A 16539-nucleotide genomic window follows, 5' to 3' on the forward strand; every position below is an offset into this window, starting at 1 on the left:
TCACATGTAAACTAAAATCTGAAAATGTTTTACACTTCGATTGGTCAAACTGAAAAATAAAATAAAATGTTTTACACGCATGTAAACTAAAATCTGAAAATACAGTCAAACTGAAAATAGAAATCAGTTTGACTGTAAAATAAGCTTCCTAATTCCCTTGCCGTAAATGAATTTCCCTTTCCATTTTACCTTCAATAGATTTCCGGATTGGTCACTCCTCACACATTTCTCTCACACACTCCTCACACACCTCGAAACTCATCCTTAAGCTCACCTCAACTCCACCCCCACGCACTGACAACAAAGAGACGCAACTCCACCCCACACTTTGTCCAAGGTCCGACGTCCACCCACACTCCGATGCCAATCCGATGAGTTTTCTCCCTTTTCTTCTCTTCTCTCACCTTCACCCACTTCGAGCTCTGCATGTACCTGATCCACCAAGGCAAAAATATTCCTCACGCCGGCGAAGCCATACCCACCTCCAACATATCTGATCCATCGCCGGCAAAGCCAATCTATGGGTTTGGGTTTTGATTTGCGAAGGAGGAGCATGACTGATTTGGGTCTGGGTTTTAAGGAGCGTGACATGTAGATTACGATTTGGGTTTTGGTGGTGGTTGATCTGAGGTTTTGGGTTGTCACGATGGACATCAACGTGGGGTTGTGATGCTGTGGGTGGACCTGAGTTCGTGGGGCTGTGGGTAGCAGCTCGCCGTGGGTCTTGGGATTGAGATTTGTGGAGTGATTGATTTGAGTTTAATTTTTCTGGGTTTGAGAAGTCTTGAAATATATGTCTGGATTTGAAATTGGGGTTTCAAATATATGCCTGCTTAAATTTATAATCATATTAGTGTCTCATATTAGTGACTTAAATTTATAATTACATATCAGTGTCTCAAAGTTTTTTTTTTCAATGTGTTGCTATTAATTTGTGACTCTTTTTTGTGGGCTTAATTTTGAAGCCAATCTGGTATAAAACGTGGGTTCAAATGTTGTGCTATATTTTGGGGTTGTGTTTTGATAGATATGTGGTTTTTATTTTGATGGTATTGCTTGGTTTGATTTGTATTAGTTTTCTAGGTGTACGTTCTTCATGTTTGTGTATGATCTTCATGTTTGTGAATAGTGAGAAACTAATATCATATTTTAATCTTGTTTTTCTTTTGTTTTTTTTTTTTTTTTTTTTGGTTTTTCTTGTTTTGGGAGGAGAGAGATATAAAATGGATGTAAAAAGACTTATTTACCCTTCTTTTTTAACAGAGGTGGGTAATAGAGAAGTAACGGAGGGAATCACAGGTGGGTGAAGTGTCAAAAATGAAACCACGGATACGCAAATCAAATTAGAGGCAAACCACGAGTGGGTAAAGTGTATTTATCCCTATTATATTAAAAAATAAAATCAACAGGCGGTGGCTCTGTGAGACAAGAGAAGAGAGTGATAGGTGTGGTTAACAGTGCCGATTATAACTTTTTATTTTTATTTATTTTTTAAGTGAAGCTCAACTGTTCAAGTGCTTAATGAGTAAAGTAATAACAATAATAACAATTTAAGCTTGTCCAATATATGTATTTCCTGATGTAAAAAAAAAAATATATATATATATATATATATATATATATTTCCTGCAACCTGGCGAACTAATTATTGAAAACAAAACTTTCATACAATTAAAATAAAGGTAATTAAAACACTTTAGTTTTCTTTAATTCTTTCGCTCAATTTTACATTAATATATTTTTTTAAATAGCTATTTTTCAATAGATATTATCAATTATAAACTTAATATTCATTTTTAAGTATTTTTAAAATTATAAAATAAATATTTATGACATCACCTATTAAACCATCAATTCAAACCCCAATTAAACTAAAAAATTGATAACCAGTCTTTTTTTTGATTTTTTGATTATATCAATTTTTAAAACCATGGCTTTAACATAACCCAAGAGAAAAAAATAAATAAATAAATAAATAAAGCCATTGTTTTTTCGTTTTTTGTAACAATGGGAGTGGTGTGAGTCTGTGTGACTATGATATGATTTAAGTCAGATCAGAGGTCAACCGGTCAGCGGTGTTGAATTGATGAGGTAAGGACTGTGAACTATATCTGTATATCAACGCTTTCTACTGACACGTTAAAAATTTTGAAAGGATTAGTTTTCATGCATCCAACTACATGTGGCAAGATATAAGAACTATCAAATTAAATGAAGCATTTTCTCAGTGTTGATTGAATTCAATGAACCCATCTGTTAGAGGACAATGAAATCATTGCACTCGTCACATTGTTCTCGTTTTCAGAGGACAAAGAGTATCTCTTCAACTTTGCCTCCTCCTCTTCCAGTTTAAGATATTAACAAACACACAGTGAGACATCCACACATTGTATCTTTGATCATTAGCAACTAATCTAGTGCCAATGATCACCGGCAAGGATGTTTATGAAGTTCTTGCGGCACTTGTGCCATTGTATGTTGCTATGACATTAGCCTACGCCTCTGTAAGGTGGTGGAAACTCTTCACACCGGAACAGTGCGCGGGCATTAACAGGTTTGTTGCTGTCTTTGCTATTCCATTTCTTTCCTTCAAACTCATTGCTTCCAATAACCCTTACAAAATGCACTATCAATTCATCGCGGCTGACTCTCTACAAAAAGTAGTAATTCTTGTTATCCTCTTTCTGTGGAATATCGTTAGCAAGAAAAGTAGCCTTGAGTGGACGATTACTCTCTTTTCTCTCTCTACTCTTCCAAACACTCTAGTCATGGGCATCCCCCTCCTGAAGGCCATGTATGGAGATTTCTCAGCCTCTCTAATGATCCAAATTGTAGTATTTCAGGGTGTAGTGTGGAATACTCTCTTGCTCGTTATGTTTGAATACAGAGGAGCAAAGATTCTCATCACTGAGAAGTTCCCCAAGACTGCAGGGTCCATTGCTTCCTTCCAAGTTGACTCTGATGTTGTTTCATTAGATGGTCTTGAACCACTACAAGCTGATGCTGAGATCCGTGAGGATGGTAAGTTTCATGTAGTGGTGAGGAAATCATCTGCATCTTCTATGCCTCCAAGAGCCTCTAACCTATCTGGTGTCGAGATATATTCACTACAATCATTCCGAGAACAATCAACAAGGGCTCCAAGCTTTAACCAAGCAGATTTTTCCTCCCGTGGATATGCAAATGGTTCTCAAGTTGGACCTCTTGATGATATTTTTTCCTTGCCATCTTCAAGAGGCACACCAAGAACTTCTTTGAATTTTGAGGATGAGATGTTGAAAACTGGGAAGATAAGGAGAGAGAGTTCAGAGCATTATAAGGATCAGCTTCACATGTTTGCATGGAGCCCAACTGCATCATCTCCTATCAACTACGGAACTGCCAGCTCCACAGACTTTGGGTTCATAATCGAGAACTCAGAGGCTGAAATTGAACAGGGAAAAACTCCTTCAATAGGTGCATTCACAGTCCAACCCTTCACCATATTTGTCTTCTACTAATTAATTTAATTTGCATTTGAAACTGAAGGTAGTCACCTTACTGTCGAGATTAAGGTATTTATATGTTAAATTACATATACTACCTTCAATTTAACTGTCTTTAGTAAAACAATAATTTTAGTTACATAACATTTTTTACAAAACTATGAAAATGATCTATTATGATTAGTGCAAAACAAAAGTAGTGTCAATTTCAAACATAAGTGAAAATAATGTTACTCCAATGGCAAAAGATCACGTTAACCGTTATAAACATAAAATATGTAAAATGTTGTGTCCCTAACATTAATTATTCCTTGCAAAAATATAATAAGTAGAAATTTGTTCATGTGTACCAATGTTCTCATTGATCCTCTTGGTAAGGTATTCTTAAGTAATTGCTTGTATTTCTGAATTATTTATCATTAAATGTGGAGAAAAAGGTATGGATGAAGTAAATGGCGAAAAGAACCACCAAATGCCTCCCGCAAGTGTCATGACAAAGCTCATATTCATCATGGTTTGGAGGAAGCTCATTAGAAACCCTAACACCTATTCAAGTGTTTTAGGCATTGCATGGTCTCTCATATCTCCCAGGTACTCCAAGAGTCTCTATTCTATAAGCATGTGCCCTTTACACTTCTCAAAGAATTTTCTTCTCAAATGAAGCTCACTAAAGTCTCCAAAGAAATTACTTTTGTAATTATTACTACCTTTTTAAGTTTGTTGTTATGTTTTAATTTCAGGAAAATTATTGAATATTTTGGGAGTATCATAAATCTTTCTCTCACATGAATTGTGGATCTCATCATAAATTTAATTAATGAGACCCACAGTTATGTAAGAAGAAGGAGCACATATTTATAGTACTCTGGAAGTACTCAATAATTACTCCTCATATCATGATAATGTTTGAATATTATTATTATTATTATTATGTTTAACTATAAAGTCTGTCTATCAAAAAAAAAAAAACTATGAAGTCTAAGTATTGATTATATGATTAAAATGCACTACAAAAAACTCGTCTGACACTCTCAAAAAAAAAAAAAAAAAACTCGTCTGACGTACACCAACGTTTTTTTCTAGCGATTTTGAAAACTAGGTAAGAATATTCTTCCAAACTAGGTAAGAAGCGTATGCTTCTCACCTAGTTTGGAAGAATATTCTTTTACCTAAAATTAATTTGTTGATTTCGTCCCTGAATTCAATTGTTGCCATGTTTTTTATATAAAAAAAATAAAATAATTTACCGGTTACCATGCTAGTCCAGAAAATTTCAATTCTTTTTCATAGAAAATCTTATTACACACTTTCTATTTTACATCATCACTTATAATTGGCTATGTGACAATGCCATATATAATTTCAGATAAAATTTTAGTTTTCTCTTTGGATATGTTGTACCATGTGTACAAAAAGTGTATAATAAGTATTGTGAAACTATCATTACTTTCTTTTCATTCTTTTGTACATTAATAGTCACATAATTCAAATAGTTGCTAATTCCACTACTATTGACTAATCAAATATTTCATCTTTTATTTTCTATTAGGTTTCACATCAAAATGCCGTCTATTATTAGTGGATCCATTTGGATAATATCTGATACTGGTCTGGGGATGTCTATGTTTGCTCTAGGTATATATTTCTCTCAAAAACTAATATAATCATCAATATGTAATTCGTACTCTACAACATGAGACACTAATTTCTTGCAAGCTAATTAATAATTTACGGAACCTTTGTACATGATTGGTAGGTTTATTCATGGCTTTACAGCCAAAGATCATTGCTTGTGGGAAATCTTTGGCAGTATTCTCAATGGCTGTTCGGTTCCTGGTAGGCCCAGCAGTGATTGCTTTAACCTCTATAGCCGTTGGTCTTCGTGGAGTTCTATTGCAAGTTGCAATCATTCAGGTAGACCATCCCAAATCTCATCTTAAATGATTTTATTTTTTTATTTATTTTGTTTAGGATTAACAATGGAGATACAAATTTAACAACATACATAAGCATTGCAAACAAATGTATCAAAACAAAATTAAGTGCATTAATTTAATATTTTTTTTATAATGTTATTGATATGATACCAATCACATTACAAGTCATGTTAATATGTAATGTTTTATAGTAGAATTGGTTGTAACTTTAACGTTTTTCTTATATTTATATATATATATATATATATATATATATATAAATTAAAAATGAATGTATTTAGACCCTTCGAATATCTAACAATTCTATTTAGTATATGATGTCCTCTCATTCCACACACCAGGTTATTACAAGGAATAAATTTTTGGGAGTGGCCCTAAGATGTTGGCAAGAAGTTTTAAATCCAAGATCTCGTGGATATCATAAGGGCTTAAAAACCACTAACAAATCCTTTGAGTTTTATTTATTTATTTTAATTTCTGCACTTGTTAGGTTTGCATGCAAATATTTTTTTTTCCCCAATATATAAGCGTGCATTAGGAATACAAATCCTATGTGCCATTTTTTATGTAACACTTTATTTTTTACTAATCACAATTTGTCATGTATTTATTTCACTTCTTTCTCAAAAAAAAAAAAAAAGTATTTATTTCACTTTTCTTATAAAGTAACCAAAATTTAAAATGGAAAAAAAATTGAAATATATAACAAACCATAATTAGTGAAGTATGAAGTGGTACATAAAAAATGGGACAAATGATTTGTATTCGTGCATCTTAATATGCGTTACTTCTCAAGTAACATTTTATCATTGAAAGTTTTGCCATTAGTTCATAAAAGAATCTAAAAAGGTGCTAGTTAACTGGTAGCTAATCTATAGCACATATATACCCATCAAACAAAAAATATTTATAGCACATATATTAGTTTTATTAATCAAGAGACCTGTAATTTAATTGACACTTTTCTATGTATAAAGTGTCTGGAGGTTTAGGGTGAAAAAGTTTAAGCGGCAAGATTAGCAGCATATTATAACTATATGAAGAATAATATTTAAAAAAAAGTTTTAAATTTTTTTTTTGTGGTAAACATATATTAACTTTGTGCTTTTATAGTTTTCCATTTATACACTATAATTATTTATTCATATTTTCTTGTATGCAGGCTGCCCTTCCACAAGCAATCGTTTCCTTTGTATTTGCCAAGGAGTACAATGTCCATGCAGACATACTTAGCACTTCGTAAGTTTATTGGCCTCTTCCCTTTTAAGAAAGATTAATCATCACAAAATTTAAATAGAAAATTATGAAATGACAGATGAAATTGATTTTTTATAATTAAAAATAAAAAAAAAATTTAAAAAAAAAAACTTATATTTATTTCTCATCTTTCAATTTTCTCAGGGTTACCTTTGGAATGGTGGTTGCCTTGCCCATAGCAATTCTCTACTATGTGCTTCTCGGCCTGTGACTGTGAGGTTTTAACTTCAGGGAGAGGAAGGAATCTGGCAAGGCAAACTTGTTTAAAAAAAAGTCAGGCTTTGAGTGATGAACAATGAAATTTATAAGAGTAAATACTTTTGGACCAAATGTGCAACATCAGGGACAGAACCCAGATTTAAATTTCGGGTGCCAAAAGTGATTTTTTTTTTTTTTTTTTTTTTTTTTAATGAGAATCCAAACTAGTTAGCAAAACATTTGAACTAAATCAAAAAATGGAAACAGTAAACATTTTTTTCTAATACATTTGAACTAAATCATCTATCAAAATGGAAATTGATAATCTTTTAACTTGTAAAACTTATTTATGATTTATCATGTACTAAATTTAGCAACCATCTTTCCCTTTCCATGAATTAAAGAACCTGATAGAAAATCATCTTTCATAACCAAAGAGTTATTTATGAAATTTTTTTTGAGGATTTTCAAAAATTGGAATATCGCCATTACAGATTTGTAATACTGTATCACTAGTATTGGCTTCTGAAATATTTTGTATATTTCTTTTTAAAAAGTCACATATTGTAGTTGGCTTTCTCATAGTCTACCAATCAAATAAAAGACATTGATTATTTCATTATAAGTTCAATATTATTTTAACTAAAAATAATTAGTTTTTTAAATTAAGAAAAAAAAAAATTGTTTTGGAGCTGCCAAATAACAAAAAGCTATATATCATAACAACTTATCACACAATGACCACATAGTTATACACATAATCTCGTAGACACAGGAAATAACACACAAAGTCATACAAAAACAACTTACTACTACTACTACTTCCAGACAACAAAAACTAATTCTAATAATATTCTTTGTAATGGTGTTGCTTTTATACCAATTCAACGATCGGATCAAAATTTCATTTTTGGTTGTCACTAGGAATCAACATTAGGTCAAATTTGGTCAAAGTTGATAAAAAATCTCCGATAGCCTCGGATTTGATGTGAAAACATGGAAAATTTCATTTTGGTAGAGTTTTGACCAATTTTGACATTCGGTCAACTATGGGTTGACTAGGGGCATTTTGGTCTTTTTAACCTAAAATGGCACTTTGAGTACTCTCCCATGCCCAAACGGGTTAAACCATGATAATCTAGATATTCCCGCAGTTCTCTAGTGACAAAATGATTATTTTGGAATTTCCGAGGAATTGAAGGCAGACAGAATACAATATCAACAATTACCCCTTCTTTATCTAATATCTCAATTGTAGTGAGAGTTGTTGGATAAAGAATGTGATTTTGCATTTTGTTGCCCCAAATTTTGTGCGGAAACTGCACTACTTATAAGTCAAGGCTGGTCTTACACTAATAAGGATCAGTCTAACAAGGAAGACCTGACTGTCTCTGGAAAAATCTTTGTGATTCTACTCTCTACAATGGATTGTTTCCTTTTCTCTGTTATATGCTCATCTAGACACAAACACAAAGTACACAAGCATCGGAAGCTCTTTAGCTTACCCTCTGTTTTGCACACATGCTGTTCATGCGCCACGTATGCATGCTATAGTTTCCCTTCTCTTCTCTTTCATTTTTGCTCTTTCTCTCTTTGTACTCTTGGATGAAATTCTGAGTCCGAATCTGTCTTGGACAATCCTTTAGACCATAGGAAACATTAAAAAAAGAGACTTGATGCAGGAAACACACTCAAAAAAGGAAAAGGAATTTGAAAACCCTAGTGACCATGCATATGCATACTTGGACTGTACACACACGTACTTCGACTATGCGCACGCATACTCGTAAGTAGAAATCCCTAGCCGACTTTTTTCACTATAAAACAGCTGTAAGAGCTCCTAAACCTTCATAAAACGTGTTTTAAGCCTACAAAAGCCTTCTACAAGGTTTCCAATGGCAGAATTCACTCCTTTTGAGGTCTCTTTGTGGATCAACAAGCTCAATCTCAATTTCAAGGATGCTCTCATTCCCCTCTTACACTTCTCACGTCCATCAAACCAAAGTGGATGAGCCTCTTCTGCGTGCTGCGCCTAAGTTTTGGGTCCCTACTCAACATGTCTTTCAATTCAATGGCGTAGAGTTGTGCCCTACTATTGAAGAATTTGGTACAATCATGGGTGAGTATGATTTTGGTGCCATCATCCTTCCTACTCTTGAGGAGGATCTTTCTAAATTAGCTCACCAACTTTTGGGAGTCCATCTATCTATGGCCAAGAGGTGGTGTAAGTCCAACAAGTTGAATGTTTCTATGGGTTTTCAAGTAATTTTCCAAGAAAGATGTTCCTTTGACTAGAATAGGGCATTCTCATCATCTCAACGCCTTTTGTCTTTGCATTCTTGCAAGGTTTTTCTTTGTGCATGAGACACCTCACGTGGATCCTAGAATTCTTCATGTGGTTAAAAACTTGGGAAGCAAAAACCCAGTAGCCATCATCTTGGCTGAAACTCTTAATGGTTTGGATGTCATCCATAAGGAGGAAGCAACTTTCTTTGCGGGGAGTCTTCTTCTTCTTCAGGTATGATCCCAAATTTTTTGCTTAGGTTTTCCTAACCTAACGGGATTCCTCTAATTTTTGCATGGATTACCTTTCAGTTTTCAACCCATCGATGCTCCTTATATCGTCTTTATATATCTCTCCTTTTTCCCTTTTTTTTTTTTTTTTTCTTTTTCCACTCAACACTCATGCTCTCTTTTTTCTCCCTCGTTCCATTCAATTGGTAGCAACCGAAGCATTATCGTATCGCAAGCTTGAGATGAATGAGATGGAACCTACTGCACTCATTGAACTCTTGAAGCATCTTAACTTCTGCAAACATCTATCAAAGATAATTGTTCATATCTCTCTCTCATCCAATCCCCTTCTTAGGCTTTAGTCTCCAGCAATACTCTCAAAGATTGTATTTTGATTTCAATGGAATGTACTGCCTCATTCCCATACACCAAAGAGTAGGGGGTTGCCCCAGTTGATGCTCGAATGGATATCCTGTACCCCCATAAAGCAAATGGGAGCTTTTCGGCCCAATCCTTGTATGTTACCACCATTTTGGCTAGGATATTCTTGACATTCTTGTTGGCTACTTCTACAACTTCATCAGTCTGCGGTCAGTATGGCGACGACTTGTGATGTTCGATCTTGTATAATTCCATGATCCTTTGGACTTCCCCTTCAAAGTGAGACCCATTGTTAGAGATGATCTCTTGTGGCACTCCAAATCGACAAATAATGTTTTTCTCTATAAATCGGGCCACATGCTTGGCTTTCGACACAAAATAAGAGGTTGCCTCCACCCATTTAGTGAAGCAAATGATGGCAACCAAAAAGTACTCGCGTCCATTCGAGGTTTTAGGAGCTATTCTTCCAATCACATCTATGCACCCACATGGAAAAAGGTAGCTCACTAGGCGGTACATGGTTTAGATTGGTATGTGTCTGGCAGTCATGACAACACTTCACAAAGTTTATGCAATCAGTCTCCATTGTAGTCCAGTAGTATCTCATCATCAAAATCTTCTTCGCTAGCATCTTTCCATTCATATGAGGGCCACAAATTCCTTAGTGAACTTCTTCCATGATCCTTTCAGCTTCCTCTTTCTTCAAATAACGAAGGTGTACTCCACCATACGAACTCCTATAGAGCTGACCTCCACACAAAATGTATTGCATTGCCATCATCCTCACTGAACAGTATTCTTTCTTGCCAACATTATCAGGATAGATTCCCAACTCTAGGAACTTTAAGATGTTGTAATACCAAAGGACTCCTTACTCTTCTTTGGCCAAGATGGCCTTCTTTCTCCTTGTGCACTATTTGGTATTTCTGTTCAAACTCCAAATGTCGTGTCCGTACGCTTTCAGGTTTCTCAACCATGGAGGCCAAAGTAGCCAACGCATCTGCAAATTGATTCTGAGCTCTAAGGATGACAGTGTATTCAATCCTATCAAAGGTCCTTGTCAACTCCTCCAAGTATTGTTGGTAAGACTTTAGGTGTTCCTCTTTCACCTTCCACAACTTTTGTACTTATGCTATGACCAAAGTTTAACTTGGCAGCCATAGGTATGTGGGATTTGTCAAGGGTAATCAATAATACTCCTATCCCATTTCCATATTGGTTCACCACTCCATCGAAATACATCTTCCATGCTCCAAGTTCTATATTCAATATGTTCTCATCGGGAAAATCTTCTTTACTACCCTCTACCTCTACGGGGTTCTCGGCACAAAAGTCTAATATGGCACCCCTTTAATGCTCTTCCTAGACATGTATTTCAAATCAAACTCAGCAAATAAGATTAACCATCTTGACAATCTTCCACTTAAAGCGGGTTTCTCGAATAATTACTTCAAAAGATCCATTCTGGCAACTTTCCATACTTCTCATAATCATGCAACCTCTTACTCAAATAGTACACGACTCTCTCACTCTTATCATCATCCTCTTGAGCCAACACACTTCCTACGACATCCTCTATGATTGAAAGGTAAAGGAGTAAAGGTTTTCCAGTCTCTGGAGGTATCAAGACAGGTAGGTTGAGAAGGTACTCCTTAACAGTCCAAAAGCTTTCTGACACTCCTCGTTCCATGTATGGGGTTCGTTCTTCCTCAGAAATTTGAAGATAGGTTCACAAGTGGAGGTGAGCTTAGCAATGAATTGGCTAATGTATTGTAATCGACCTAGGAACCCTAGGAACCCTCTTATCTTTTTTTCACTCTTGGGTGGAGGCATGTCCAGGATGGCTTTGATCTTTGATAGGTCAACTTCTATCACCCTATCATTCACTAGGAAACCTAGTAATTTTCCGACAGTCACTCCAAATATGTACTTTTGTAGGTTCAACCTAAACTTGTATTCCTTAATTTTTTTGAAGAATTTCCTCAAGTTGGTTATGTGGCCCTCTCTATCTTTGGATTTCACTATCATGTCATCAAAATATACCTCTACTTCACTGTGGATCATATCATGTAATAAAGTTGTGGCCATTCTTTGATAAGTCGCTCCTACATTCTTAAGCCCAAACAGCATCATTGTATAGCAATAGATTCCCCATTCTATGGTGAAAGTGGTCTTGGTCATGTCCTTAAGAGCCATCTTGATTTGGTTGTACCTAGAGAAACCATCCATGAAAGACATTGTGAGGGTCCTTTTTTGGACAATACCTAGTCCCAAGTAGAAACAAGGATCCTAGGCCCTTTAACAAGGATCTTGGGCCCTTTACTTGTTGTTTTGATGGACTGGGCTTGGTTCATGGCAGCCAAATGGGGGCTGATTACGAACCAAGTTATGCATAAGTCACATAAAGCTCTTCAAGGCAAAATGCAATTCTTCCTAACTTTTATTGTGTAAACATTTAAAAAAGTTCCTTCACTTGGTACCTCAGATGTACTATCATAATTCCCAGGGGTACTAGGCCTGTAAAAACCTAGAATGCTAATTCTCTAAACTACACAATCTTTCTCCATGCTTATTATGCAATGAAGTTTTGCTCTTTCCCTTACCTCTATAGGTCTTACATAAGAACACACTGTACAATACACATATCTTCAAATAATTGTTAGTTTCTTAGATTAGGATATACATTTTAATACATATACATATATGTAAATGAATTTCATGAGAATGATTCAATCACGAGGATCCTAGCCCCAATTCTCACAGACTTAGTGCTTTTACACAAGACTTGTGGGATTTGGAACTCAAGTCCAAGTGGCTTTGCTTGGGCATTGCCTTCCAAGATAGTTAGGTGAGAAGGATTTTTGTGGGAGAGAGTGATATCTGATGTGTGCATGTTTTGGCATATATTTCTTTAGAGGCTAAGTGTGTCCAAGGCCCAAGTTGAAGTGAGGACCTCAGTAAAAAGACTCAGCTTTTGGCTGAGTAAAAGGAAAACTAACAAGCAAGAATATATGTATTGAGTAGCAAGAAACAGTAAAGGAAGACAATGTAATAAAGAAATACGCGAAATAATTGTTAGAGATCCTCAAATCAATATGAGATATTTCATTCTTTTTCTTAATTGTGAATTACAATGTGCCCACTAAGATGTGTTACAAGGCCTAAATAAGCTCAAAAATTACAGACTTAGATGGCTATCTAAGCCTCTAAGACTTGCAAAGTTTGAATCCCTTTGAATCCAAGTACATTCTATAGTGGCTGTTCTGGGATACCGGGCGCTGTTTTCTACTTTCTTTGAGTTTTAGACCGTGTTTTCTCAATGATTCTGTTATGATTTCCTCCTACTAAATCATGCTGATGACTTGTATAATTAAGTGTAATTTATTACTTCTCAACTTTAAACTTTAGTCTAATTTTATTTATTTTTTGTTGATTTTAGACTTCATTATTGTTATTTAAATTTTATTTCAGATTTGAAGAAAATGAAGATTTACTCAAATAAAGAGACATGAAGCAGCTGAAAAAGGTTTTGAGCTGAACATTTGGGCTGAAAATTAAAGGGCAACCTAAAGAAAAGAAAAAAAAAACGTTTTGGGCTGAATGTAACATTTTTGGGCTGAATGTAACATTTTTGGGCTGAACCAGAAAAGAATAAAGCAGAAAAAAACAAGAAGAAAGAGTGGCTGAACTGAAGCAAAAACATTTGGGCTGAAAAGCTGAAAAACGTTTGGGCTTTTTGGGCTGTGTTAGGCTGCAACAAGTAAAGGGCTGGACTTTAAAAATGTAGGGCTAAAAGAAAAAGGAAAAAGGAACGCTGAAGAAAAAAAAGGGCAGCCGAAACAGAGAAAAAAGAAAGGCAGCCGCTGAAGCAGAAAAAGGAAGAAAGGTGCTGAAGCAGAAAGAAAGAGAGGGCTGGAACAAAGAATTTTTCAGCATTTATTTTCTTTCCAATCTTCTCAAAAAAAATTATGGTGAACTCGTTTGTGTTGGATTTAATTTTTAGCATGAACTAAATTTTCTTTATTCTAGGAAAACGATGTAATCTAGTTCCGAATTATGCTTGCTTTTCTATGTTAATTTGAACAATTTCTTTTCATGTTTGTCTGATTTATTCTAAGCTTATTGCTTCTAATTAACTGGTCATTAATTAGATGATTTTAATCTTGTGATTTGCTGTCGAAAGAGGGAATTATAGGATAGATCTTAAATATTTCAGCATAGGTAAATATAAAGATCGAAAGACTTGTATGAACCTATGTAGTATTAAAATCGTTGGTCTTAATACTTTCTTACTTTATTAAATTGCATACTCTTGTGTAAATTGATGAACAAGAATGCTTCCAATTGACTGTTGAAAGAGGCTTTTGGAAGAGTTTGGAGATTGCTAACAAACAGAGAGAATTAAATTCAATTAGCTAGATGAGTAAAGCATAGTGAGGGATTAGGTGAAATCGATTTCCTAGAAGTTTCTCTCTCATTAAGTTGATTTTCAAACAACATCTTTCTTTTCCTCTGCGTATCTTTTATTTAAATTGATTTTATTTTGAATTCCAATTACTAAAACCTTAGTGACTTTTCTAGATAAAATCAAGATTAGAATAATTTTGGTATTTGTCAAAAGTAAGTTACCAATCCCTGAGGACGATACTCTTCTCATCACTTTACTATAAAACTACGATATTGTACACTTGCAGTTTTGCACCGTTCACATGCCCCTTAACATTGGCTGCTTCCCCTCTTTTATAGTGTCATTCTAGGGTTCAGATACCATTGATTCTCCCCCCTTGGCTCCCTGAGTACCAGAGCCCCTATTATGTTAGTCACTTTAATGGCTGGTTCTTTCTCTGTTTCTCATAGTTATCGTTAGGACATATGTGTTTCGCTTGTTAAGAACATATGTCATGATTTTATATAATTGGCTTATCCTTTGACAAAACACAATTTACTTGTATTTGGGTAGATTTAGGATGTTTTAAATACTTCAAGAAACATTGTTTCAAAATCAAGTATTGAAACTTTCAAGTCTGTTCAAGAAAACAAGTTCAGAGTGCAAAATCATTAAAGCTCGACAGCTGCATCTATCGAGCTTAAGGAAGCTGTTCTTCATTCAGTGTGCTCGACATCTGATCGACAGCTGCTCGACACCTGTTATCTGTCGAGGTTTAAGATTTTCAGAATTTTAATATGATTTTCTTGGGATCCGTGAATGTGTCTTTGGGCCTTCTTTTCTCCTAAACCTAGACATATAAAAGGATCAGTTTAAGGGCCGTCAAAGTGTTCACAAGTTGCACAAGTTTTGAGCAAACTCTACTCAAGAAAATTGTGACCGGAGTCGAAATTCTTGCCCTAGTTCATCTCTTTCTCTTGAAGAAGTTGCTGTGTATGTGTACCGTAGGGTTTTATGACCAAGTTTCTTCTTAATCTTCATCGTGTGGATGAACTAAAGAACTTTGCAACCAACAACTTTTTTAGTTGGTGATTGAAGTCGCGTCCTGAGATCCGCGCAATTGGTTAGTCACGTACTGAGAGTCGTGTATCTAAAAAGGGAACTGTCACTACAAAACAAGTCCAATTGGGTATTGGGGTAAGGGTTCAACTGTAGGTTGGTAAGGTACTTGGATTCCTTTACTTGTAACCGCTTGTTGTGATAATAGTGGAGTTTTGGGAGTGGTGACCTGAAAATCACCCGGTGGGGTTTTTGCCGTCAGGTTTTCCCCATTCGTAAAAAAATCACCGTATTATTTATTTTTCGCTGCATATTTAGTTTATTGGTGATTTGTTTGTGCTACCACGCATTTGCATGATAAATTGATTAATTAATAATTTGGATAATTAATTAATTAATTTCTATCATAAGGGGTCATTCAGTTTGTAGCCTATCAAGTGGTATCAGAGCAGACACACTCTGATTAGGGTTTAATCTTTGCTGTGTTGATCCATTGATCCCTATTTGTCATGGATAGAGGACAGTCATTAATCATACCTCCTTTATTTGATGGCACTAACTATGCATACTGGAAAGTACGCATGAGAACTTTCTTGCAGTCTTTAGATGAAAAAGTGTGACAAGCTGTAGAGATAGGCTGGACTAAGCCTACAGAAGCGCCAGCCGACTGGGATGATGCCAAGATTAAGGCCGCAAACTTCAACAGCAGAACTTTGAATGAATTGTTCAGTGCTGTCACCAATGAGGAGTTCAAGAAAATATCCTCCACTGAAACTGCCAAGGAGGCTTGGATCATTCTCCAGACAACCTATGAGGGTACAAAGGCTGTCAAGGACTCAAAGCTTCAGAGGCTCACTACAAGCTTTGAAGAGATAAAGATGGAGGAGGATGAGTCTTTCGATGAGTTCTATGACAAGCTAAAGGACATAGTGAACTCAGCCTTTAATCTTAGGGAAACCATTCTTGAACCCAAGATTATGAGGAAAGTGCTTAGATCTCTGCCCGAGAGATTTCATGCCAAGATTACGGCAATAGAGGAATCAAAGGATATTGACAAGATTCCTCTGATTGAGCTGGTTGGAAACTTGCAGACCTACGAGCTAAGGTTGACAAGAATAGGCAAGTCGGGTAAAAGCAAGAGTATGGCACTGAAGGCCAAGAGCAGTCAAACAGATGAATCTTCTGATGATGAAGATTCCAAGATGAAGTCCTACATCACTAGGTAGTTCAAGAAGTTCATGAAGAATGCCAATGGAAAGGGTTTCGACAAGGACCGCAGGCAATCCATTTCTTCTCAGTTTAAAGGCCAAGACAAAGGGAA

At 35.4% G+C, this 16539-nt stretch overlaps 1 protein-coding gene across 1 annotated transcript; it reads left to right on the forward strand.

Moving 5' to 3' along the window:
- The first annotated feature begins 2423 nt into the window (after positions 1-2423).
- LOC115985386 (auxin efflux carrier component 2-like) lies at positions 2424-6917 on the forward strand. The gene is made up of 6 exons (XM_031108330.1): positions 2424-3456; positions 3923-4076; positions 5035-5120; positions 5242-5399; positions 6585-6661; positions 6824-6917. Exons 1-6 carry the CDS (start codon positions 2424-2426, stop codon positions 6888-6890), a joined length of 1575 nt encoding a protein of 524 aa, XP_030964190.1. The 3' UTR covers positions 6891-6917.
- Positions 6918-16539: the final 9622 nt, after the last annotated feature.

This window comes from Quercus lobata, chromosome 1, assembly GCF_001633185.2.
Source record: "Quercus lobata isolate SW786 chromosome 1, ValleyOak3.0 Primary Assembly, whole genome shotgun sequence".
In the NCBI taxonomy this organism is placed as follows: domain Eukaryota; kingdom Viridiplantae; phylum Streptophyta; class Magnoliopsida; order Fagales; family Fagaceae; genus Quercus; species Quercus lobata.